At 49.1% G+C, this 26,683-nt stretch overlaps 1 protein-coding gene across 10 annotated transcripts in view; it reads left to right on the forward strand.

Moving 5' to 3' along the window:
* Positions 1 to 578: 578 nt before the first annotated feature.
* The window catches only part of Dtx2 (deltex E3 ubiquitin ligase 2), a 38,229-nt gene continuing 12,124 nt past the window's right edge, over positions 579 to 26,683 (forward strand). For 2 of the 10 annotated variants that reach the window (XM_060382219.1, XM_060382221.1), the window contains exons 1-4: positions 596 to 744; positions 1,891 to 2,177; positions 15,064 to 15,406; positions 16,766 to 17,402. In XM_060382219.1, the coding sequence (XP_060238202.1) occupies positions 15,139 to 15,406; positions 16,766 to 17,402 (905 nt within the window). In that variant the 5' untranslated portion in view covers positions 596 to 744; positions 1,891 to 2,177; positions 15,064 to 15,138. Of the gene's footprint in view, positions 745 to 1,890; positions 2,178 to 15,063; positions 15,407 to 16,765; positions 17,403 to 26,683 lie in introns of all 10 variants that reach the window. The other 8 variants (XM_021649343.2, XM_060382220.1, XM_021649351.2 and 5 more) reach the window with 7 other exon arrangements.

Below are 26,683 nucleotides of genomic sequence, written 5' to 3' on the forward strand. Positions count from 1 at the left end.
TGAAACTGTGCTTGTAAGCTCAGCAATTAGGAAGCAGGGGCAGGAGGCTCAGGAGTTCAAGGCTAGCCTTGGCTACAAAGCAAATTCAAAGCCTCTGAACTGCATGAGATCCTGACCGCCTCCTCCACCCCCAACCGGTCCCCAAAGTGAATTTTACATCTGGGGATTTGTTAGTAGTAGAACACTTGCCTAATGTGCTTGCGTTGAATCTGATACCTAACGCCACAAAAAATAAATATCAGGAGCCGGGGGCTAGCCGAGATGGCCCAGAGGGTAAAAAAACTTGCTGTCAAGCCTGACCACTTGAGTTCAATTTACGCAACCCACGTGAAGGTGGAAGGGGAGAACCGACTCCTAAAGTTGATCTTTGACCTCTGCAAGTACACTTACACCAAGAATATACACACATAATAATAATAAATAAAAATTGCTAAAACCCAAAATACATCAGTAATTAAAGAAGTCAGTAAGCAGAAAGCGAAGGAAGACTGGGTGCATTTACATTTGCTGGTGCGCTTTGGTTCAGCCCACTCCGTTTCGCCAGAACTACACTTCCCAGAAGGCACCGCGTGACAGGAGGGCATGCGCAGCTTGGCGCTGGGAGGCTGCGACGCCGAGTTTCGCTCCGGCAGCCTCCCGCTCGTAGTCGGAGCTACAGTCGAGGGTTCTTCCCAGGCCGTGCCGTAGCTGAACTCGAAGGTTGGCGGTCCTCTCTACCTGTTCCTTCTGCTTCCCTTAGACTGGGTGAGCGGGACGGGCGGGCCACCTGCTGGCGCCTCGCCGGGGGTCCTGAAGGTGGGTGGGTGGGTGGGTGGGTTGAGGAGAGGGGGCTATTGAGCCAAGCTGGGACCGGAAGGGGGCGGTCGTGCGAGGGAGGGAGGGCCGTGCCGGCGGGATGGGTGAGGACTGGGGCGCTGGGAGCCCTGGGCTCGGGGCCCCGGGGTCCTGGAGGCGGCAAGTCGCAGTTGGGACGCTCTGAGCGTCGTGGACAGGGCTGGGTGTGGTGAGAGCCCTATTTTTGCAGGGATGGGGATCGCATCTCTGGGAGTTTGAGTCCTACAGGACCTGGAAGAGCAGTGAGGCTATAGCCACTCTGGTTCCCTGAGGGGACAGTTTCAATCTTGTAGGGGGAACTCTTCATCCAGGCAGTAGTGCTCCACCATCGGCAGGGAGTTGGACTTGGGAGGCGTTTGCCTTTTCATTTTCGGTGTCTGTCAAACTGGGTTCCTGAGGCAGTTTGGGGAGTCTGTTTTGAAGCTCCGCTTTTCATCTTGTAGCTCAGACAGCTGCAGGGTTGCCCGCGTTAGCTTGCCTCCACAGTGGCATAAATACGAATGTGTACAGAGGCAAAACCTTTAAGGAACTCTATTTATTACATGTCATCCTGGCCCCTTTAAAGTTATGAGAGCCCAGCCATGTGGTGCATGCTTGTAATCCCGGCACTTGCGAGACTAGGGCATTAGAGTAGCGAGTTCAAAGCTTGCTGTATAGCAAGACTCTATATTAACACCTCTCCCGGCGAAAAAAACTAGTGTTAGCCAGTTGTAATCTTGTAATCTCAGCACTTGGAAGGCAGAAGCTTGAGAATCAGGAGTTCCAGGTCAGCCCTAAGCTATATACTGTGGACCCTGTTCCCAAAAAAACCAAAAAGTAAACGTTCTACAACGTAGCCAAAAAAATCAGGGTAGATTTCAGCTACTCAGGTATCTAGTCCCTTTGTTTATTTATTACTATGTGACCTTGATCAAATTTTTATCCTCTCTGGTGTGTCCATTTCCTTCCTGGCCTGTCCTGTGGACTGGTTTCTGAAGTCCTCATACGGGCTTTTCTGGGAAAGGGCTTAGTTGAGTGGGCTGAGAAAGACTGTCACACCTTCTGCTCTCTGCCCAGGCTTTTGGAAACTAAGTCTGGTAATTTCCAGTCGCCAGTCACAGCACACGGATCCAACATCTGTGCACCCGTTTTCTCTTGACGGTTTCTTCATTGAAGACTTAATCATCTTTTTGGCAAAGGTGCCTCGGAATTGGTGTGGCTGAGTCAGCAAGCCCTCAGATTTGCCGGGTTCTTGTTGTTTGCTATTCATATCAAGATGGGAACTCAGACAAGTTATTGCTCCTGAGGATCTGGTGTCTCCATCGAGAAGGGACTGTTTGGTGCCAGCCCTTCAGCGAGAGGAGGTGAGAGCCAATGGGAAGTTTACCTTGCTGCTTTTGAAATCTCTGGTTTTTCAAAAGAGAAGGCTGATGTGGGCATTGAAGGAAGGTGGTCAGTCCAGACAGTGCTTGCTTGTCTGGCAGGCGAGAGCATCCTGGCCTGGTGGTATATACCTGTAATTCCAGTGCTAGGGAGGAGACAGGTGTGTCCCTGGAATTGCAGTCAGCCAGCCTCAGCTATTTGGTGAGTGAACAAGGTTGATGGTGCCTAAGGAACTGAAATCCAGGCTGTCCTCTAGCCTCCAAAAGCACCCATGTATCTGTGCATTCACGGCACATACTTTTACACATATGCACACATCTGGGAGTGATTACGGATTACCAGATGTTGCAGATAAATCCAGTTGGCTGCTTGCCAACACGGCTTCTGTCTAACCAGTCTTAGAGGAGGTGTCCTACCTTAGGACATGCTTAATGGGCTGGGAAGCAGCTTTGGTAAAGTGCTTAGCTAGCAACAGGACCTGAGTTCAATCCCCAGTACTTCAAAACATTTATTTTTCATTATTACTTAAACAACAACAACAACACATTTATTTGTTGTGTGTGCCATGGTTTATGTATGTATGGAGGTGAGAGGACAGTTTGCAGGAGTCAGTTCTCTCCACCATGTAAGTTCTGGAGATCTATATCAGGTGATTAAGATTGGCAGTCTCCATGGCCTCTCCCCCCACCTTTTTTTTTTTTTTTTTTTTAAGGAAATAACACTTTAGCCCTGGCTGTACAAACCTGACTACCTGAATTGTATCCCTGGATCCCATGGTGGAAGGAATGAGTGGGTTCCTGAAAGCCATCCCTTGACTTCTCCACACCTCCATTTCAAACACAAACCCGTACTCACACAATGATAATAAATTAAAATGAAAACATGCCTAGCAAGGTGATGCATGCCTGTCATCCTGCGCTTGGGAAGCTTAGCAGAAGTTTGAGGTCAGCCAGGGCTTTGTATCCAGTTCACCCCTGCATGTAATCCCAGTATTCAGTAAACTGAGGCAAGAGGATCATGAGTTGGGGCCAGCCTGGGATATGTAGTGAATGCTAACTCACCCCAGGCTATATAGGGTGGTATTATCTCTAAAACAAAACAAAACAAAAAATCCAAACCAACCAACCAAGGTATTCTTTATAGGCTAGCGAAACAAATCACTGTTGCTGCATTTGAACCAGAATTCACTTCTTTGTTTGCACAAACCTCTGCTGGGTGCCAGACAAGATCTTTGTCTTCTGGCAGCCTGTTGGGTGGAAAGACAGGTACACCAGTTAGTGGCAAGGCCAACACCTTGTTGATAAGTGTAGAGAGGGCTGAGGTGAGTCACAAGGTGAGTCCCCTCCTCCAAGAGGAGGTAGGCAAGCAGGGTTAGGGAGGCTTCTGGAAGTGATGGCTAGGGTGACCTGTAAAGTAAGGCTAGGAGGAGAGTGGGGAGGGGTGTCAGCCTTTTCATAGTCATGTAGCTGGCAGGGCCGGGCCGGGCCAGGCCGGGCCAGGCCGGGCCAGGCCGGGCCAGGCCGCTGTAAATGTAGCTGTGTTGAATGACTGTGGAGTGGGGAGGCTGGGAATGTGGGCAGAAGGCAGAGTAGAGAGAGCAGAGGGCCTTGCCGATTTCTAACGGGTTGTCACCCAAAGATATGTGTACACCAGAAGCCTGGTTTCCAGTATGTTTGTGGGATCATGCAGCCTTTAAGGGGTGGATTCTAAAGGCTCAGAGATGGTTCAGTGGCTACGAACACTTCCTGATCTTGCAGATGGCCCTAATTCAGTTCCTAGCACCCATGTCAGGCAGCTTACAACCATCTGTAACTCCAGCTCCAGGGGATCTAGTGCCCTCTCTGGCCACTTTTGTCATTCTCCTGTATATGGCATAAACAACACATATGTACATGCACATAGATGTTTTATATGTACACACACACACACACATATTTGCCCCTTTAAGTGGTTATTGGCTTCAGGGCTTAACTCATGAGCAGATTAATGTTGCTCTTGTGCAGTGGGCTGTGTTTCCTGGAAGTGAATTAGTTTTTCAGACAGTGGGTTGAGAGAAGACAAAGCCATCCCCACGTGCTTTGGCCACTGCTGTGCATTTGTTTCTCTTTCTGCTTCCCTACTCAGAAAGGGCTGGTGTCTGTTTTAGTGGGCCCCCAGCCATTCCAAGGGTAAGCCAGGTAAATTGGCGTATGGGAATGTAGGATAGGTGGCAGCGTTTGCCTACCTGGTTCAGAGCTCAGGTTCCATCCCCAGCACTGCATAGGCCTGTCATCCAAGCATGCAGGAGGTGGAAGCAGATGGATTAGGAACCTCAGAGTCATCCTCAGGTACCTGGTGGGTTTGTGGGTACAGTTTGGGGTACATGAGACTTTGTCTCAAAATTAAATAACTAAAACAAAGTTTTTGTTTTGGTTTTTTAGCTTGTAAGTTACTCAATACCACAAATGCACAGCAGAGCTCTGGGGACTAGAATGACTTTAGCAGAATTCCTTGAAGGATAGAGAGAATGTATAGGAATCAAAAACAGGTTTTCTCTCTGTTGGGCACATGAAAGCATGGTGTTTAAATTGAGCCTTGGGGCTCAGATGTAAGTCAGTGGTGGAACAGTTGCCTGTAGTCTGCCAGTGAGGGGTCAGGGCATCGCTCAGTTATAGAGCCTTGCCTGTCATGGTCAAGGCTCTGGGTTCCAGCCCAGCACATCATAATTGAAAATAGAGGTGAAGGTTGGGGAGTTGACTCGGCAGGTACAGTACTTGCACACAAGCTTGGGAATGTGAGAGCCCACGTAAAAAGTGGGGGCCCAATTTATGCCTGTAACCCAGTGCTGGGAAGGTGGGAACAGCTCAGTCCTAGGGGCTTGCTCACTAGCCAGTTTGTCCACATTCAGTGAGTCTCCAGCAATGAGGAGGTCAGGGCTGGAGAGCTGGCTGTGGTGAAGAAAAAGCACTTGCTGCTCTCAGAGGACTGGGGTTGAGTTCCCAGCGCCCAGGCCAGGCGGCTCACAAGCCTGCAACTCCACCAGCCAGGGGCTGACCTGTGGCGTCCGTGTGTCCTCACACAGACACAAAACCAGTCTCTAACGACGTAACAGGGTGGAGAGTGCCTGTGGAAGACACCCTTGGCCTCCACACACACGCCACACGCCCTGTGTCCACATCCATGCACAGGGAAAGTACAGGTGGGGTCCCAATGGGCCTTGGAGTGGAGCCTGGAGGTGAGGGAACCCAGATCTTCAATCAGATTCTTTTTTGGTTGTTTATGGCAGAGGCCTGCCCAGAATGGCCTGGAGTGCTCTGTGTGGTTAAGGCTGCATAGAGTATCAACCTGCCTCTGCCTCCAGAGTGCTGGGATTACATGTGTGTGCCCCCGTATGATGGCCGGAGTGTTGCCCAACAGAAGTAAACTTCATTCTGCAGATTCTGGGGACGGGAGTAAGGGACAAGATCAGAGCAGACACCTGAAGGGGCTAAAGCTGCACATGCTTTTGAGGTAAGAGGAGGATTGGTGAAGCCAGCTGGGAGGCAGAAGGTTTGAAAACAGGTGCTGGCAGCAGGAGCTGATGGTTGTGTAGGCTTGAGGTGGGGACAGGGTGTGGGCAGAAGGTTGAGAGGGAGCAAGGATCTCCGGTTTCTCTCAGAGTAGAGCCTGGGAAATCCATGGGGCAAAGAAGCATTGGAAGGAAAGCCAGAATGCTTTCAGACTCTGTGTGTGTGTGTGTGTGTGTGTGTGTGCGCGCATGTGCTTGTGTGCAAACACATTCTCGGATGAGCACACACAAAAGTGCAGTGTTTCTGTATGTGCATGGCTATGCATTCACGTGTGTAGAAGCCAGAGGTAGATAATGGCTGTCTTCCTTAACCACTCTCACTATCTTACCTTTTGGAGCTCTCTGATCCTGGCTAGTGAACTCCAGGGATCCTCCTGTCTCTGCCTTTCCAGTGCTGGGATTATGTGCCACTGTGCTTGATTTCCTTTTTTTTTTAAAAAAACAAAACAAAACAAAAAAACAAAAAACATGGATTATAGAGATTGGGGACTCAGCTCAGTGGTAGAGCACTTGCCTAGCAAGTGCAAGGCCCTGGGTTTGGTCCTTAGTCTGGAAAAAAAACAAAACAAAACATGGATTCTAGGGAATTGAACTCAGGTCCTAATGTTTGGCCTTAGCAGCTGAGCTTCAGACATTTTGAGGATAATTAAGAGGCCAACAGGGAATGAGGCGTTGGGCTGCAGAGAAAAGTCCCTCGGCCCACAGATAGCAGGCTCATGTGGCACTTGGAGTTAAAAGGTGGTTGAGCTGTCTCTAGGTAATCATTTATCAGGTAGAACTAGAGCTCAGTTAATGCACACACATTGCTCTTCATGCATGGTCTGCTTTTTAAATTAAAAATTGTTTAGATGGGGTCTCATTGTTGATTTTAGCCTTTCTCCAAATTTGTAATTTATATTTCTACTTTTATGAGGGAGAGTTAGAGACAGCCTTTCTCTGTAGCCCAGGCTAGCCTTTAACTTGCAGTACTTTTAGCTCAGCCTTCTAGGTGCTAGGCTAACTTACAGCTGTACCTAGCTCCACACCTGTTTGTTCATAAACCTTGTTGTTGTTACAGGCATTGGGGATTGAACCCAGTACCTTGTACATGCTATGCAAGTCCTCCACCACTGTACCAGGCCCACAGCTCCTTGCTAGAGGATTCTAAGCAAGCATTCTACCACACCCGTAAGCCCTCATTGGGGATTCTAGGCAAGCTTAGCACTATTGGAGCATACTTTCAACTTCTAATTGGATTATCCTAGACAAATGCTTTGCCACTGAGTGCCCCCCCCCCCAGCTCTCAGTGTGTGATTCTAGGCAGGTGCTCTACACAAAACCTTCAGCTGGTCTACATTTTACTGGAATGCAGTCATTCCTGTTAGCTTACATACTGTTTTTGCCTCACTGCGACTAATTTGTAGCTGGAATGTATGAAAGGTTTGCTTTTGCTGTTGTCAGGAGGTTTGCTGTTTCTCCTTATCCTGGGCAGTATTTTGGGGCTCCTGGGGCCTCACTCATTGCCTGCTGCCCTCTAACTCACACAGATCCTGCTGCTGAGTTGGCCCCGGTGTGGTTTGGAGCAGCTCGCCATTGTTGCCACAGTTTTTTCTTTTCATGCTTTCTTTTGTTCTGTGCTAACTGTGAACCCAGGGCCTTGTGTATGGTAGGCAGATGCTCTACCACTAAGGTACAGACAATCTCAGTTTTTGAGCAGTCTGTTCATCCCCGTCCCTGGGGGTGGAGGCAGGAAGTCATCCCCTGCTTCCTAGGAAGTCTTGGAGCTGTCAGGTCACCAGGCCTGAACCCAGTAAAACAGAAGGAAGATTGCATGTCTGCAGTGTCTGCAGTCGCAGGACTTTAATCCTCAGGCAGTGCCTGGGTGGTTTGTCTTTGCTGGAGTTCAGGGAGTTGCTCTGAGCTGGTCAGGCCCCCTTTCCTGAGCCGCTCCCTGCCCCACCCCTGCTGTGCACAGTAATGCTTTTGAACAACAGAGGGTACTGAGCTGGACTGGTGTGGTGGTGAATTTGACCTTTTAAATGCGTTTGACAGTGTATGTCACTGAGCCATACCTTTAGCAGTGTTTGGCATGTTAAAGAGTTGTTTGTTTGTTCGTTTTTTGTCTTGATTTTGTTTTCGAGATTTGTGTTTCTGTGTGTCCTGGAACTCGCTCACCGTGTAGACCAGGCTCTGCCTGCCTCTGCCTCCTGAGTGTTGGGAGGAAAGGTGTACACTACCACCATGTGTTGGTTGCGTGTATTGGATGGGTACAAGTGCCTGTGTGTGCATGGGGATGCTAGCCCAGGACATGGAGTGGCTCCTTCTGTTGCTCTCTGCCTTATTCATTGCCTTGAGGCAGGGTCAGTGAACTGGGAGCTCGCCTATTCAGCCAGCTGGATCCGGGAGCTCTCCATAACCTGTGTCTCCCCCTAATGCTGGGGTTATTGACATGTCCAACTGCTCAGTTTATTTTACATGAGTGCTGGGGATTCAAACTCAGGTCCTCAGGGTTGTAGAGCAAATGGTCTCATCCAGCTCATCATTTCTTCAGCCTTAGATTTTTTATTTTATATTTATTTATATTTCATATTTATAAATAATTTTACTTTCATCTTATGTGCATTGGTGTTTTGCCTGAATCTATACCTATATGAGGGTGTCGGATCCCATGGAACTAGAGCTACACACAGTTGTGAGCCACCATGTGGGTGCTGGGACTTGAACCTGGGTCCTCTGGAAGAGCAGCCAGTGCTCTTAACCACTGAGCCATCTCTCTAGCGTGGTATCCTTATTTTGACGGAAGAAACTAATACTTTCTTACTTTAGAGAATCTGAAAGTTAGGCGCTGAGGGTAAGTGTGGCAAACTGCATACTTAGCATATGAGTGTCTGTGCTCCATCCTCAGCACCAAGTTAAAACAATTATTTTGTGTGTGGCTGTTTTGCCTGCTTGAATGTATGTACACTGTGTGCATGTCCAGTGCTCATGGAAGCCAAAAAAGGACATTGGATCCCCTGGAACTGGAATTACAGACGGTTGTGAGTGGCCATGTGGGTGCTGGGAATTGAACCTGGGTCCTCTGAAAGACCAGCCAGTGCTCTTAACTTCTCTCCAGCCTCCTCAGTACCAATGTTTATCTATGTATCTATCTACTTTTTTTTTTTTTTTAACAGATCCTGCCTGAGGTTTATTTGTAAAAACAGCATAGGACACTGGTCATCTGTAAATAGTGTGTAGGTGGCTGTGTCACACCAGTCTCTGTCTTCACCTTAACAGAAGCCTTTCCTATGGGGCCTTCACAGGGCCCTGGGCACCTTTGGGAGCCGAGCTGGAGCTGCGGCCTCTGCCTTGGTTTGAACCTTTGGTTGGCAGAGCCTACGACCCTTGGCCATGTAGCTTCCAATCAGCTTCTCAGGCTTGGGGTGAGCAATGAAAGCCAGATGGCTGAGTTTGCCGCTGGGGTCCTTTGGTATCTTGGGCTTAACGCTGCAGGCTTCACAAGGGCTTTGATGGCCTCTGCTCGTGCACTCATTGCCTTTGCGTTGTTTGCCTGCATCTTCAGGCCTGCCTTGTGCTTCTTGGCAAAGTGCATGTTTCTCAAGAACGTGGGATCCACTCTCTTAAGAGATTCGTATCTTTGTGACTGGGGTTTCTCAATGCCATTTCTGTGCCATTTTGGGACTAGTTGTGTGTGGTGTAGGTTCTTGGAGTTGGCCATGTTTGTATGGCAACCCGTGGCTCCTGCAGTGCCTGGGACCGGAAGCTATTTATTTATTAATTAATTAATTTATTTAGGTTTTTCGAAACAGGGTTTATCTATGTAGCCTTGGCTGTCCTGGACTTACTCTGTAGACTAGGCTGGCCTCAAACTCACAGAGATCTGCCTGCCTCCACTTCCTGAGTGCTGGGATCAAAGGCATGTGTTCCATGCCGGGCTGTCAGCACCAGTTTTTAATTTTGTGGGTTTTGTTCAGTCTGGTGCTAGGGTTGAAAACCAGGGCCGTGTGTATGTGAGGCAATACTGCCCCACTACAGTTTCACAGCTCGTACTTACAAAAAAATGCTTCATCCTTATTTATTGTATGTGTACTGTCCATGTGCTGATGGCATGGAGTGCACAGAGGCCAGAGGACAACTTGAAGGAGTCTGTTCTTTCTACCCTGCGGGCCCCAGGGGTTAAACTCAGCTCATCTTGACAGCCCCATTTTATATTTTGAAATTGAACTTTCTAATAAAGTAAAACATTTTTTTGGATTTGTACTTGGGATCTGACTTTTCCCAGTCTTTGGAGAGGCTTTTTCAGTCTTAGAGAAGTGTCTGCGGTCTCTGCCTACAGGTCTGTTAACTCTGTCAGCTGCTTGGGTGTGTAGTTTCAGACCCGTGTTTCTTGGAAAGCACCTGATCTCAGAGAGGTAGCTTAGAAACCCACTTGAAGAGTGAAGTAGGTAGGGCTGGCTGCGTGTGGTAGCCCAGGCCTATAATCCCAGCTCTTGGGAGGCTGAAGCATCAGGATTTGCCAGTCCAGCCTGGACTAAAGAGTGAGGCTCTGCCTTATAAAATAAGGGGCTAGAGAGATGGCTCAGTTGTTAAAGAGTGCCTCCTGCTTTTCCAGAGTATCCGGTTCCTAGCCCAGCTCACAGCTACCTGTAATTCTAGCTCCAGGGGGATCTGAAGCCTTTGCAGGCACCTGGACTCACCAAGGCACACAATTAAAAACATAAATAATAAAAATTTTAAAAGAGCTGGACATAGTGGCTCATGCCTATGAACAGCTCCCGGAGTTGGAAGCAAGAGATTTGCCTGGACTTCGAGGTCAATTTGGGCTTTGGAGCCAGATGCTGTTTCAGAAAAAAACTCCATTATTAGGGCTGGTAGTATATGGTTAGTTCAGTGGCAGTCTTGGGGGCTCCCCCTCAATATTAAAAGAGCGGCTTATATTGTGGGGTGTTTATATTGCCTCCAGATTGAGGCTTTTTCCCACAGCCAATTAGTGTAATTTCCATAATTAAGAATACCCTAAATAGCCCCACCATTAGGTGCCGAAACAAATTAGGTTTTTGAAGCTCAGCTCAGTGCTGGCTGGGGCTGTGGTAGAGAATGGGCGCGTTGATGTGGGGCTGCTTTGTGTTTGATTACAGGGTTCCAGCGGCTAGCCAGTGGGCGTGTCTAGGAACCAACACAAAAAAGCCCAGGCCCCTGGACTAGGTGGCTCTCTCCCTTTTTTTTTTTTTTTATGTTTATTGATTTTGTGTGTGTGTGTGTCATGGCTTGTGGGTGGAGATCAGAGGACAACTTGCAGGAGTCAGTTTTCTCCTGTCATGTGATTGAACTCAAGTAGCCAGGCTTAGTGGCAGGTGCCTACCTGCTCAGCCATCTCACTAACTCTGTCTCCCCTCATTTGTCCTGCCTGGGGTTTCAGATTTTAGTTCTGTATTGGAGTCAGTAGCCGTTGTCCCCTCAAGGAGACTGAGTCGAGGTCATGCCGGCCTGCTGGGATGACTATGGCCTCTGCCCTAAAGGAGACAGGCGGGTAGAGTCATCTCCCTTGTGATGATGTGGGCCTGAGGGCTCAGGAGGAAGACTCATTGAGTCTGGAAAGATGTACATGCTTTCTTACTAAGGCACCAGCAGAATCAGTGGTTGATGGCTGGGAATGGCTTGGAATGTTCTGGAACTTGCTAGAGTCAGCTGTGGCTGGGCATGAGGTTTAAAGATGGGAGACTGTTATGAAGGGGCTCTGGCCAACCTCGGAGGTGGTAGCCCTAGGATCCATGGTGGTTTCATGCCTTCACAGAAAGCCAGAACCCACATTGCTGACTGTGCCCCTGGCTGTCGTGCTGAGTTCTGAGCTGGTTTATCTGAGGATGACATGTTGGAACGTACCTGTAAGCTGCAGGCCCTGGCTGCCTAAGCTGTGACTGGCATCTTGGGAGCCAAAGGCTCTGCAAACAACCCTCTGGTTCATGCTTAAGCTAGGTTATGGGCCCTTTAGATTGTAGACTCTGGGCTGAGCCTGCCTTGCCCAGGTCACCCAGGTCTCATCCTCATGTAGTGTCTGGGCCTTGAGGGCTTGGTGGCAGGCCTGGCACCCAGAGTTCTCAGTGCCCTCACAGGCCTGATTCACTACTTGTGTTTGCATACTGTGGCCTCTCTTCCCTTTGCTACCTGAAGGGTGTGCTGGTGAATAATCAGCAGAAAGGCCTTTGGCCTTGGGGGCTACAGCCAGGATACAAATTGTAATTTATTAAAAAATTAATTAATTAAAAAAAAAGGCCTTCAGCTTCCAGTCTGCCTTGGGCTTGGTGCTTTGTGAATACTTTATAAGTTAGCTTTTTGTTGTTTGTCTTTTGGAGGCATTCTCTCATGTAACTCGGGCTGGCTTTGAACTTCTGATCCTTCAGTCTGTATGCTTCAAGTCCTGATATTATAGGTGTGTTCCACCATCCCTAGCTTTAAAGTGTGTGTGTGTGGTATGTGGTATGTGAGGTATATATGTGAGTGTGCATATGGAGACCAGATATTGATGTCAAGATGTTTTTCTCAGTCCTTTCCCCCACCTCATTGTCTGTCACTGTCCCTAGGGTTCACCTCTGTGTCATTTCAGCTAGACTGGCTGTCAAAGCTGAAACTGCCTGTTTGCACCCCTTCAGGTCCGGGGTTTTAGACACACTACTTTTTTTGCATGCGTTCTGGAGTTCTGGACTTAGGTCCTCCTACTTTGCATTGCAAACACTTCATTCGCTAAGCCATCTCAACAGTCCTTAACGTTTTTTTTAAGACCCTCTCTATGTAGTCCAGGCCAGCCTCAAACTCAAAATGTGAGAATGAAACTCGCATTCTCGTGTCTCAGCCTCCATAATGCTGGGGTTTTAGGCATGTGACACTACACCTGGCTGGGTGGGTGTGCTATACTGTCTGGCTTAGTTCCCATGAACATAACATAACACAAATGTCAATATCTCCATTTTCTAAATGAAAGCAAGCCAATGGAGAGAGCAAGAGACACTGGGGCCTGCGCCTCTTTGTTTCTTCCTCCATAGGACCATGGCCTTGTCCCTCATCTCAGCGTTGAAGGACGGTGGCATCTGGGAAGCTCCGGTGTCTGTTGCCATATGATCTGGCTGATTTCAGCTCACCTGTGAAACAAGGAAGGCATTTGATGTGCACTTAGGGAGCACGTGCAGGAATCAGGAGACTGAAGAGGCACTGTCAGTTCAGGGTACAAGAGTTGGTTGGTGCAGGACTGTGCCCTGGCAGATCTTCCGTGGGACAGCTGTGGGCACCTATGTCGTCATGGTCTCCAGCTGTGTTCTAGGGCTAGTGTGTGTGTGATACCTGCCGGGAGCCGGCCCTACCGCTGTGACTAATGCATTGTGTTGTTATGTGGTGGGGTAGGATTGTGTATGTCCTGCTCAGCAGAGTTCTGGTTGGCGTGGGGAAGGTATGCAGGGTTGTGAGCTCATTCTATACTGGGGGATTCTAGGCAGGCTCTGCCTGCCTCTGCCTCCTGAGTGTTGGGAGGAAAGCCACGCCCCCTGAACCACACAAGTTGAGCATGTGCGTTCTCAGGAGACGATGGAGTGGAAAGAAGAGCAGGATGTCACTGGGGCACATAGAAGTCAGGTAGGTAACTGCTGAGTAAGGCACAGGTGCAGGAAGGGGCTGTGGAGAAGCCAGGGGACACTTGAGGGGTTTGTTTGTTTGGTTGGTTGGTTGGTTTTTCAAGACAGGGTTTCTCTGTGTAACCTTGGCTGTCCCTCTCTGTCAACCAGGCTGGCCTGAACTCACAGAGATGCACCTGTCTTTACCTCCCAAGTTCTGGTTTGTACCACCACGCCTGGCAGGACTTTAGTTGTGTTTTGTTTGTTTGTTTGTTTGTTTTTAATCTAGGATTTTTTTGTGGTCAATGATAGTCCCATAGCTGTTTGTTTTATTTTTGTTTTTGTGTGATATGTGTACAGGTGCGTGAGTGCATGCATGTTTGTGCATGCAGAGATCAGAGGAGACTTAAGATGCCTTTTATCACTTTCTACCTTCCTGCTATGAGACAGGGACTCTCACTGAACCTGAAGCTTGCCATTTTGGCTGGGTTGGGTGGCCAGCAAGCTTTCTGGATTCACCTATTTGTTTTATAGCACTGGGATCACAGATACAGGTAGCATGCCCAGTGTTTTTGTGGGTTGTGGGTCTAAACTTGGGTCCTTATTTTGTAAAGCATAGCCTAGGAGCCTGTATGTAAGTCTTACCCACGGGTGTCCTGGAACACCCTTGAGGACAGTAGCAGGGGTTACCCTGTCTGACAAATAGGGCCTAATTGGGAACTGTAGGGCTCTTATGCAAAAGTGCAGTTATAGTGGTCTTCTCCACAAAGATTTGGGGTGACTCACAAATATCCTGAGTGCCAGAAGGCATGGCTTAGCAACAGAGCATCCGCTGAAAATTCCCCATTAATGGTTGGGTGTGGCAGAGAGGAACTTCAATGGTGACATGTGCAGGTCTTATGAGCATGCATTCCGAAATTCAAAGGAAGGAAAAAAGGAAGGGAGGGAGGAAGAAACTGAACAGAATATAGTAGAGTCAGGAGAAAATGACTGGGTAGAGATCAACAACCCACTTTCACTGTGTGCCTGCCCTATTTTAGAATGTTTGCTGAAGTGGGGATAAACAATAGGAATGAGTTTAAAAAAAATTTTTTTTTTTTATTGTAATTTCACATCATGAACCCTGTTACCCTGTGTCATGGAGATCCTGCAGCTTTAGATCTGCAGTACTGGCCCTTTCACATACTTCAGCAGTTCATATTTGGGGTAAATGTTGGGGTGTGCCCTGGATCTGAGCCTGCATGGTAGCTGAGTTGGCTAGCCCGTCAGCTCTCTTGTACCCATACCTTACCCAGTGCTGGAGCCAGCTTACCCTCTTCGGTGCCAGCAAGACCAGCTCTATAGTACTACCCAGATAAAGTGTGGGGCCCGCTCTCGGGACAGGGTCAGCTCTCCCATTCTCATGCCCTTGGGATTAGCTCACCCTCCCCAAGAATGACTTTTAATTATCCTGTCTGTTAGAGCAGAGATAAGGATCAAGAGTTGATCCATGGAATCCTGAAGGTGGTGGAGAAAAGTTGGTTTTCAGCCAGGCAGTGGGGCACACACCTTTAATCCCAGTACTTGGGAGTCAGAGGCCAGTGGATCTCTGAGTTAAAGCCAGCCTGGTCTACAGAGCAAGTTCCAGGTGAGCCAGGGCTACACAGAGAAACACTATCTCAAAACAAGAAAAGTTCGTTTCCTTGAGCTGCCTGACAAGGTCCCCAGTGTGTATGAGTAACTGCTGTGTCTTTTTCCCAGGTCTCCTGGAGGTGCTGGGCAATGAACCTGAGGCTGCAACCCAGAGTGGTCTGAAGTCTTCAGGGAAAGCAGAAGATGGCCATGGCCCCAAGCTTGTCTCTGCCACAGGTGTATCCTAGCCCTGTGGTGGTGGCTGTGTGGGAATGGCAGGATGGGCTTGGTACTTGGCACCCATACAGTGCCGCTGTCTGCTCCTTCATTGAGCAGCAGTTCGTTCAGCAGAAGGGCCAGCGTTACGGACTGGGGAGCCTGGCCCACAGTATCCCCTTAGGCCAGGTTGACCCTTCACTGGCCCCTTACATCATTGACCTCCCCAGCTGGACTCAGTTCCGTCAGGATACTGGTAAGACCTTCTGCCTCTGGGTCAGGGCCTGGCTTTGGGCTGGGTACTAAGCTGGGTTTTAGGTTATGGTTGTGATTGATTGACACACTTTTCATCGCTACTCTTTACATGAACACATCTGATTGGATGAGGCCTTAATAACAGATTCTGGGGCTGGGAAGGTAGCCTAGTTGGTTGAATGCTTACCTCTTGTGCAGGTAGCCCTAGCTTGTAGCCCCAGCATTGCATAAAACTGTTGCTGAGTATATGGCTGTAATTGTAGCATTCTGGAGGTAAAGGCTGAAGAGTCAGGGGTTCAAGGTCATCCTTGACTGTATAGTGAGTTCTAGGTTAGGCTGGCCTACAAAAAATTTTGTCTTAAAATAAACCAGCCATTACTTGGGAGAAATGGACCTTATAATAGTGAAAGATGTGTTTGGGAGCTCATTCAGAGGCTCTCTTGGCTCCTCCCTCCTTCAGCAGGCTGGTAAGCATGAATTTGGTATGCCATGGTAGTTGAGAGTGTCTTGTGCTTGCCTGCAATTCCAGTACTTGGGAGGCCAAGGGTGGAGTATAGACTTTGAGACTAAACTGTCTTAAGGGGAGAGGAAAAGAAAGCCTGATCAAGAATGAGCCATGTTTGACAAGAAAGCTGCTAGCCTCTGTTGCCGTAGAGGCTGAGCCCTTACTTTGTGACTTGGTCCTTTGCTGCCCTTTGCCTTGTGAGCCTCTGTTCCCTACAGTGAAACTGGCCCTGCCAGTCCTCCAGTCTAATAGCCATGTGACCATATGGCTACAGTGGTGATGTTGAGTAATTGGGGGAAAGAACTAAGGCTGGGGATGGAGCTCAGTGGTAGAACCAGAGAACCAGTGGTAGATACTAGAGATACATAGATGCAGAAACACACACAGAGAGACACACTTACACCGCAGACATGCCACACAGGTACCACAGACACATGCACACACGTAGCTACATGTTCAGATATAAACAGACACAGCTGTACATACCCAACCATGACACATACACACATGGACACATCACTGACAAACAACACAGGGTGCACGCATACACCATAGACATATGCATACACACATACACAGGTGCATAGGCACACCTCAGGAACATGCAGACGCAGATACTTAGACATACACAGACAAACACACATTCAAACCAGAGAAACACAGACATATATTGATAGCATGGACATGCCACAGACACACAGATGCACACACATACATAGGCACAGCTGCCATAGACACACACGCACACTGGCATGCATATACCCACAGCAAGATGGGTGTGGCAGTGCACACCTGCAGTGTGCATGTGGAGCAGCAAGAGGATTCTTGTTTATGGGTTCTGATCCTTTTCTGCAGGCACCATGAGGTCTGTGCGCAGACACCTGTTCTCTCAGAATTCTGCCCCAGGCCAGGGCATCGTCTGGGAATGGCTGGGTGATGACGGATCCTGGATAGCCTATGAAGCTAGTGTCTGTGACTATCTGGAGCAGCAAGTGGCCCAGGGCATCCAGGTCGTGGACTTGGCCCCACTGGGCTATAACTACACGGTCAACTATGCCACCCTAACGCAAACCAACAAGACTTCCAGCTTCTGTCGGAATGTGCGACGCCAAGTGGGGCCAGGTTACCCGGTGACTCCAGTCATCGCTCCCCCAGGCCAGATGGGACTTGTCTGCTCTTGCCAACAGTGCCTCCATGGTAGCGGAACTGGCCCAGTGTCAGGTCGCTACCGCCACTCCATGACCAACCTGCCTGCGTATCCTGCCCCCCAAGCACCCCAACGGACCGCCACTGTCTTTGGGGCCCACCAGGCCTTTGCCCCATACAATAAACCTTCACTGTCTGGGGCCAGGTCTGCGCCCAGGTTGAACACCACCAACCCCTGGGGTGCAGCACCTCCTGCTCCAGGCAGCCAGTCCTTCTTCCACTCCAGCCTCTCCCACCTGGGGCCACAGCTCCCGCCCTCAGGACCGTCCACCTCCAGTGGAGCCAGGTACCTCACAGTGGGAACTTTACCTTAACCCATGTGGGCATCTACATGCCTGCTTGCCCCTGGCGTGTTGTCTCTTGTAAGTGCCACACATGTGCTGAGCTTCCTTGGTTTCCCAGTTTGCTATCCTATGGAGCTGCCATACTTTAGCACTTTGATTGTTGAGTCCTGGCAGCCCCGGGACCAGCAGTCTCTCTTTTTAAAATTTTATTTATTTATTTATCATGGGTCTTAAGTAACGTAGCTCAGGTTGTCCTCAGAATTCCTGTGTAGCTGAGGATGATCTTGAGCTTCTGATCCTCATCTCTACCTCTCCACTGCTGGGGGGGTCAAACCCAGGGCTTTGTACATGCACTTCGCCAATTAAGCTCAGCTCCAGCTCTGTCTTTACTGTTTTAAAAGACTCATTCTGTAGCCCAGGCTGATCCAGAACTCAATTATGTAGGACAGGCTCTCCTTGAACCCCCAGCAAGCTTCCTGCCTAGTGTTGGCTACAGGCCATTCATTACCCAGTACTCAGGAGTCCTTTCTTAGAATCGCAGAGTACAGCAGACCTTTGCCAGGGCTTATGGACTGCCTCAGGGGCTCTGTACCTTCCTGACACTTTGAATAACTGAGAACTCACTGGCTTCTGCCCTGCGCCAGGCGTTGCAGATATGAACCCACAGTTTAGCTCTGAGGACCCCAGCGTGATCAGAGAAGGTGGAGGCCCTGGGAGACAGCACTTGAGAAAGGTGATGATGACAGAGGCTCCTCTACACCGTAGTGTGCGCTTTTAGTCCAGTCGGTCCATGGTGCTGGGGATGGAGCCCAGAGCTCTACACTTGCCAGCTGGGGCTGGGGTGGGGGTGGGTGGAGGGGACTGCACTGCACTGGGCTCCCGCTGTGCCTGCTAAATAGCTTAGGCTGGCCTGGAACTCAGTCTTGCCTCAGTCTTCCAGATGTTGGGGTTATAGGTCACGCCCTCAGGCAAGGCCAGGTGGAGTTTTGTTGTTTTAAGTGTGCGATGGTTTGCTTGCATATATGGCGGTGCTCATGCATGCCTGCTGAGGGTGTCTGGTCCCGTAGAACTGGGGTTACAGATGGCTGTGAGACAGACACCATGTGGTGCTGAGAATGGTTTTAACTGCTGAGCCATCTTTCCAGCCCCCATGCCAGATGGTATTTTGTTGTTTGTTGTTGTTGTTTTCAAGACAGGTTCTTTCTGTGTAGCCCTGGCTGTCCTGGGACTCACTCTGTAGACCAGGCTGGCCTTGAAATCAGAGATCTACCTGCCTCTGCCTCCGCCTCCCAACCATTGGGATTAAGGAGTATGCTACCAGCCGCCAGATGGCATTTTTGAGAACTTATCTTCTCACCTTTTCTTTGGTGTATGAGGGGCCAGTGCCACGGTGAGTTGGATTTCTCCTGCCACACGGGTATGGGATTGAACTCTGGTCATCAGGCTTGACAGCAGTCTCCTTTACTGCTGAACCACCTCACTGGCTCTGGGGTTTTATGTTCTTCTTTGTTTGATTTTAGAAAAACCTCTCCCTTTGTAGTTTAGGCAGGCCTGGAATTCTCCATCCTTCTCTTTCCTCCTCCTGAGTGTTAGGCAATCACTCTGCCGTCTTCAGCACCTCCATCAAGGAAAAAAAATTATGCACACAGAGGCATCTTACAAAAGCTAGTAGTGTTCTCTAAAACCCAAATGAATAAATACAAGCTCCTGAGTCTTTGCTATCATGGCAAGCTTTATTCTTCGGGCTTTATTCTGCATGGGCAGGGGTGGACATCAGAGATTTTCCCAGCGTCTGCAGGTGAGGACCTGCAGGTGTAGCTTAGTGTTAGAATGACTTACTAGATCCTCCATGCTTGGGGTGTGGCTCAGGTGTAGAGCATCTGCTTCAAGTTCCCCAGTGAGAAGTTGTGGCTCGGGAGTATACCACCTGACTAGCATGGTGCCCAGGTGCCTGCCAGCACCCTAACAAGAAAAGCAGTCAGTTGCTTGGGGCACTTAGAGAGGCGTTGAGGCTGCCTGGAGTGTGCAAAGCGGAGGGAGGGAGGTACCTCAGGACAGCGAGGAGGGGTCTGCTAGACAAGGGAGAGTAGAGGGCCTGGACCAGCCTCCTCCAGGACTTGAGGCTTCTACATGGACATGGGCCTGTGGGGCTCCCAGAGATGTCCCTCTTGTGTGACTCACACCTAGTATGTGGGTCACTTCTTGAGGGAACTGGACTCTGTGGCCAGCCTGGGACAGTGTGAGGCAGAGTTTCAACTTTGTGAATTGTTACAAGTTGAGGTAAATCTCTCTCCACCCTATCCTCTTTTCCTGTCTTCCCTCTTCTTTCTCAGCTCCTCATTCTCCTGCTCTTTTTCTTCCCACTCCTTTACTTGCTCTCCCAAGCAGTGTCTCACTCTCTAGCCTGGCCTACAATTTACTGTGTAGCTCAGGCTGTCCTCAAATTCTCAGACCTTCAGCTCATGAGTGCCAGAAACAGACGTGAGCCACCAAGCCCTGCCTAGGCAACTCAGCGGGGCTCTAACTGGGGCTTCAGGGTGAGTCAGACTGGTGAGCCCTGGATCTTGTCTCCTGGTGTGGGGCTCTCATAGGTTTGGGCGCTCTCCTCCCCATTGACAGGCGTACAGACATGCTGGGACCCTGGCAGGCCAGGCAGATGATGGAGGTCACTGGGCCAGCTTGTTGCTGCTGGACAGGCGCTGCCTGTTGATACTTGCCAGGCGACAGGAGACAGGAGGACCAGGGCCAGCCTGCTGTGTTGTTGGATAGCCTCCGAGCAGGCTGGCTGCTTTCTGGCATAAGTCACTGTGCATCCGTGTTTCCTCAGGCCTTTCAGGAGCTGGGAGGGGTGTCCTTTCACTTGTACGGACCTATGTAGTATGAACCACCAAGCGTTTACCCATATCTCTTTACATTAAAAAAATTAATATAAATTAGTACATATTTTGTATGTGTGGGAGGGTTGGTGTGCTTGTAGCAGTCAGAGGACAACCTCTTGGAGTCAGTTCTCTCCTTCTGCCATGTAGACCCTGGGAATTGCACTTGGGTCCTTAGGCTTGGTGGCATGTCGCCATTCTTCCAGATCTAATTTATTCTGTGGCTTTCCTTAAGCTCTCTGCTAGCCACCCTCACTCCCCTACTCCATCTCTTTTTCCCTAGCTGCCACTGGGAAAAATGCAAACATTTGGCCCCTTGGTCTCCCCAGGGGCTGTGGTAACAGGTCTCAGAACCAAGCGAGGGTCAGCAGCATTGGGTGAGAGTTTGTAGAGGCCTCTGTGGAGGAAGGAGGTGGCGGGGCAGGCAGGGCCAGTCTGAAGAGAGCACACAGGGCTGGGGAAGCCTGAGAACTCTGCCTGCTGATGAGCTTCCGACATCCCAGGCTTCTGTGGAAAATCCCCTCTCCCCCTTTGTTTTTAAAGCATATGTGGTTTCCCATCCCTCTTTGCTTAGTTTAGGTGAAACTGGCTGTGCCCCCTGGGAACATGTAGTCCAGACAAAGCTGTGTTGTTCGTAACTGAGCTTCTGGCTATTCCTACATTTCCTTGTAGCTGAACTTTTATCCCTTTAAGCAGCAAAACACGTGCCGTAATGAGGGTGCTGGAAAACTTTCCAAAATGTGTCATGCTCACACCCATCTCTATAAAGCAGGGCGGGACAACTTGCTCAGCGTTTAGATGAAGGTGGTGACGAGGGCTGGCAGCTTTGCAACGTTAGCCAGGTGTGTCCAACTTGTGTCCCACAGGCTTCATCCAGCTGAGGCTAGCCAGGAATGCGGCCTGACATACGATTGTAAAGTCATGTCAGGTGAGAGTGAATGTGTAGGTGCATATATGTATGTGTGCTGTGTATGTGTATGTGACATACTTTCACATGCACATAAAAGTCAGGTCCAGGGGCAGGAGAATGCTCTGGCTGCGCTTCCAGAGGACCCGAGTTCAATTCCAAGCACCCACATAGCAGCTCACAATTATTTGTGACTCCTCTTCTAGGGGATCTGACACCCTCACACAGACATACATACAGGCAAGACACTTCTGTGCGTAACATAAAATAAAATTTTAAAAAAGTATCCCTTGAGTATTTATAAAAAACAAAAAATCAAAACCTGAGAGGCAGAGTTTGAGGCCAGCCTAAGTATGCACCAATGTGCACCACTTACCAGACTGCAAATGTAGAGGTAAAAGGATTGCTCTTGAAGCTGTTTGTCTGTTTCCGTCATGTGGGTACTCAGGATGGCCTCAGGTCCTCAGGTGTAGCGGCACGTGTCTTTACTCACTAAGCTATTTTACACTTCCCACCACCACCAACTCCCTTCCCCACATTTTTTTTTTTGTTGTTGTTTGTTTGGAGGACAGGATTTTTGCTGTGTAGTCAGCTGCTTTGGAGAGTGTGTAACTCAAGTTGGCTTGAACCCATGAGCCTCTTCAATCTCCAGGCTGCTGGGATTATAAGTGTGAGCCACCACACCCAGCAGCATCTGCTGTGTTCTTGCTGCTGCTCTGAGGGCCTCCCTCTCCCAATGCTGTTGTCCTGGGAGTCTGTTGGCCACCGCCTATGTGACTGGAACTGTGGATATGCTCTGTCTCTGCCTTACTCTTGCTGTGGGGCCGTGGGTCAGACAGTGTGGGTTTGTGTCCCTGGTTCTTGTGTCCTCTTCAAGATTAGGGTGTTGGATGTTGCAGGTCCAGATTTTTTCTTTAAGTTTTTAAAAAGATTTATTATGTATATAGTGTTCTGCCTGCATGTATGCCTGCATGTATGCCTGCATACCAGAAGAGGGCACTATATCTCATAGGTGGTTGTGAGGCACCATGTGGTTATGGGAATTGAACTCAGGACTTTTGGAAGAGCAGCCAGTGCTCTTAACCTCTGAGCCATCCCTCCAGCCCTTCTTTATTGTATTTAATTAATTAACTTATTTTTTGAGACAGGGTCTTACTATGTAGCCAGCTGTCTCGGAACTCACTGTGTAGACCAGGTCGGCCTCAGATTTACAGAATTCCACCTGCCTCTGCCCCCTGAGTGCTGGGTTGAAAGGCATGTACCTCCATGCTTGGCTATTTTTAAATACTTTTAATTCCATTCATGTGTGTTTGTGTGTGTCCACATACACAGACAAACAAGCATACATGTGCCATGGCACACGTGGAGGTCAGAGGACAACTTGTAAAAATCAGTTCTCTTTATCAGTTTGTTCCCAGGGATCAAATGCTTGGTCCTCAGGCTTGGCAGCAGGCTCTTTACCTTACTAAGGCATCTTGCTGACCCCTGAATTTCCCTTTTTCTCTTATGCTGCTGTGGTTCTTTATATTCAGTGAGGGCCTGGGGTCCTGCTTTGTCTTTATTCTGTTCCTGGAAGATGGAGGGGGGGTGACTCTGGTGTTCATCCTGCCCACCACCCTATATAGATATGGAAGCACCGGAGTGGGACTTGGCATGCCCATTTCATAGTGTCACCTCAGAGATTGTCCTTTACGCTGTCCAAATTGGAGCTAAGTGTGGGCCCAAGTCCAGGGTTGGGGGTGGACGACTTGGATTTCTTCCCTCAGCTTCCCCCTTGCCTGGGACTGTCTATAGAACATTGAACATCAGGATGGGGATGTGGCTCTGTGACTGAAGCTCTTGATTGGTAAATGTAAAGATGGGCTGGGCGTAGTGGCGCATGCCTTTAATTCCAGCACTTTGGAAGCAGAGGCAGGCAGATCTTTGTGAGTTCAAGGCCAGCCTGGTCTATAGGACCAGGACAGCCAGGACTGTTACACAGAAAAACAAAACAAACAAAGGTGCCCAGAGCCCCAGAAAACCACACAAATGCCTGGCAGTCGTGGCAGTCCTTCTGAAATTCCATTCTGAAAGGGGAAGATGGTTCGTTGGTGGGCTCCGGGTTTGATTGATAGATTCTTCCTCAGTGAATACGGTAGAAGACCAATTGAGGATGATGTCAGACATGATGTCCACATGTTGCCACATACATACAAAAATACGCATGTGCACATGTGATATCACAGAGTCGGAGTCCTTGTGTCATATCCTCCTCTGTTTGGTGTGAGTCCAGCTTCCTCTCCCCATTAGTGTGTCTTCCTGGTGAGGGAAGACCTGGAAATGGGCAGTAGCCAGGGACCCCATCTCTGTGGGACCATGGGCTTTTCTCGTAGACAACTTCCTCATGTTGGGAAAGTTGTAGAGCCGACCTTTTATTTCTCTGGCACTCTTGATTCAGGGCTCAAGTTCATTGCTCTCTGGAGAGGTGACTGGGCTGAAGGGCTTGTTTGTTGTATTTATTTATTTTTGTCTTGGCTGTGTGACCCTGGCTGGCTTGGAATTTACTGTGTTTTGTCTCAAACTTAGGGTGACCCTCCTGGCTCTGCGTCCAGAATGCTGGGTTTGCAGGTATATGCCATCATGCTCTGCTGACTCACTTGTGGAGCATCTGAGTAATTCACATCACAGAGACCCACTTGAGGGTTGGAGGAGGCAGGGAGGAATGGGGGGAGAAGCCTGTTATGGTGGCAAGCATCTGTAATCCTAGCACTTAGTTTGAGCACAGCCTGGGCTACATGGTGAGTTCAAGGATAGCTTGGGATACATATGAGGCTATCTAAAAGGGGCACATGGGCTGGGGCTGTAGTTTCATTAGCAGAATCCTGCCTAGGAAGTCCTGCGTGTAATCTTAAGCACTGTGTAAATGCATTTCAGTAGTGTCCCCCTATGATTTCAACCCTCTAGAGTTGGAGGCCGGAGTTCAGGGTCATCTTCAGCCAGCTTGGGCTGCATGTTACCATAGGTGAAGGAAAAAGGTAGGAAAAGGTTCAGAGGGGGATGGAGCTTACATGGATAGCGTCTATACCTCATCTCAGCTCTGGCTTTAATAGAAAAAGCCCTCAGCCTTTTTGGGGCTGAGAATAAAGGGGACAGGAAGCCCCACCACATGAGACATGAGGCTATCTTATTTGCAGAGAAATTTAGGAAATTCAAATAAAACCTTTTTGGTTTTCCCTCCCTTCCTTCCTTCCTTCCTTCCTTCCTTCCTTGCTTCCTTCCTTCTTTCCTTCCTCTCTCTCTCTTTCTCTCTCTCTCTCTCTCTCTCTTTCTTTGCTTTCTTCCTTTTTTTTTTTTTGTTTTTTTGTTTTTGTTTTTTGAGCAGACTGGCCTCGATCTCAGAGATCCATCTGCTTCTGCCTCCTGAGCGCTGGGATTGAAGACGTGCAACATCACTGCCTGGCAAATAAAACCTGTTTGGTCACTCAGGCCAGCCCTGAAGCTCTGCTGTGTTTGAGACCCTGAAGGAGGCTTTCCCTCAGCTGCAGTTGGGTGTGTGGCTTCCTGGCTGGATGAGAGCAGCAGCTGCCTGCAGCGGTCACCCTCACTTCTGTGAGCTGTGGCTGGCTGTGTGGCAGGTCTGGGGTAGGCCCTGGCTGGAGGCAGTGGCTGGTGTGCCTGAAGCTGTATAAGAGCCAGATAGTGCCCAGCCTCTGTGCCCAAGTGCCTTCCATGTTGTGGGCCTGGCCCTGAGGAGCTCCCTTGTGTGGGACCACATAGGAAGGTTGTGTAATCTTCACATTTCCTCATCTGAATGGGCAGGGATGGGGGGAAGGACCCAGAAGTCCCCCCAGCAGTGGTGGGGAGAAGGAGCTGGCGGGAACTCGGGCCTTCAGCCAACTGTTCTTAAAGTAGAGCTCTGCGTCAAACCAGAATGGCTTGCTTGTGGTGTTCCCATGTGATCTTTTCAGGCATCCATTTATTTTGTAGAATTAGCAGTTGAACCTAGGGCCACACTCATGGTAGGCAAAGATTTACCACTGAGGATTTACTTCAAGTCTTTTTACGTTTATGTGTGTATTCTCTGTGTACACACACATGTACACATTTACTAGTGCTTATTTCTGTGTACATGGAAGTCAGAGGACCACTTCCGGAGTGAGTTCTCTTTTCTTCCGTTGTATCAGCTGCAGGGCTTAAACTCAGGTCATCAGTCTGGTCAGCAAGTATCTTTACCTACTGAGCCATCTCACTAGCTACGCAAGTCCTTTATTTTTTATTTTAATTTTTTTTTAATGCTTTTTTGAGATAGGATTTCTCTGTGTAACAGCCCTGGCTGTCCTAGAACTCACTTTGTAGACCAGGTTGGCCTTGAGCTCATAGAGATATGACTGCCTGTGCCTCCCAAGTGCTGGGATTAAAATCGTGTACCGCCACACCCAGCTCCAAGTCCTCTTTTTACATAGAAACAAGGTCTCAGTAAATTGCCCGGGCTGCTCTTAAACTTCGTGTATAGTCCAGGCTGGTGCTGAATTTGGTAACCCTCCTGCCTCATCCTCCAGAGTAACTGGGCTGACAGGCCTGTACTGCCTGGCCTGCCTGTTATTGCCTTTTGAACATGGGACTATAGGCGTGTGCCACCTTGTATTTACTTAATTGGCTGGCTGAGTTCGTGCCACACAGACAGGCTGTCCTCAAATTCAGAGATCCGTCTGCCTCTGCCTTCCTTATTGGTTTGTTTTTTTGAGACAGGGTCTCTTAGGGAGCTCTCTGATTGGCTCCATTGGCTGGCCTGCAAGCCCTGAGACACAAATTCAGGCTCTCTGGCTGGTACAGCAGACATTTACACCAGGCTCTGAACCCTTTATTTAAAGTTTCAGCTGGTGAGCTCTGGAGAGGCACAGTGGGTAAACGTGAGGCTGAGGTTGCTTCCCAAGTAACTACATTGCTCAGCTTGGAACTGTCTGACACTCCAGCTGCCTCTTATGGCCTCCTTGGGCCTGTGCGAGTGTACATACAAACAGGCACAAGTGCGTGCACGCATACATGCATCTAGTTAAAACTAAAATAAATCCTTAAAAACAGAGTTAAATTTTTAAATTTTCATTGCAGTGATAAGGCTAGAAGCCAGGGCCTTACACACAAGGCAAAGTGCTCAGCGATTAAAAATATCAAATCTCTAAGCTTTCTTTTGAGGATTCATTTTGATAGGAATGTCACAGAAAGGGTTGGATCTTCTTGGCTGCATAGTTCGTGATGCCAGCTCTGCCATGACTGGCAGTGTTGCTCTGTTACCTGGTGCAGTGGCTGGCCTGCAGCCACTGGTGCAGACCCTGAGAGCTTCCCTGGCTTGTTCTTGTCTGTCTTGTTCTTGTGTTGGCCTTTTGAGACAGTCTCCCCATGTAGCATGGGCTGCCTCTAAATTTATTATATAGACCAGGCCAGCCTTAAACTCCTGTCAGATCTGTCTCTGTCTCTTGAGTACTGAGATTACAAGTGTGTCTGAGATATACAGCTAAGAGCC

This window comes from Meriones unguiculatus, chromosome 4 (assembly GCF_030254825.1).
Source record: "Meriones unguiculatus strain TT.TT164.6M chromosome 4, Bangor_MerUng_6.1, whole genome shotgun sequence".
NCBI classification, from domain to species: domain Eukaryota; kingdom Metazoa; phylum Chordata; class Mammalia; order Rodentia; family Muridae; genus Meriones; species Meriones unguiculatus.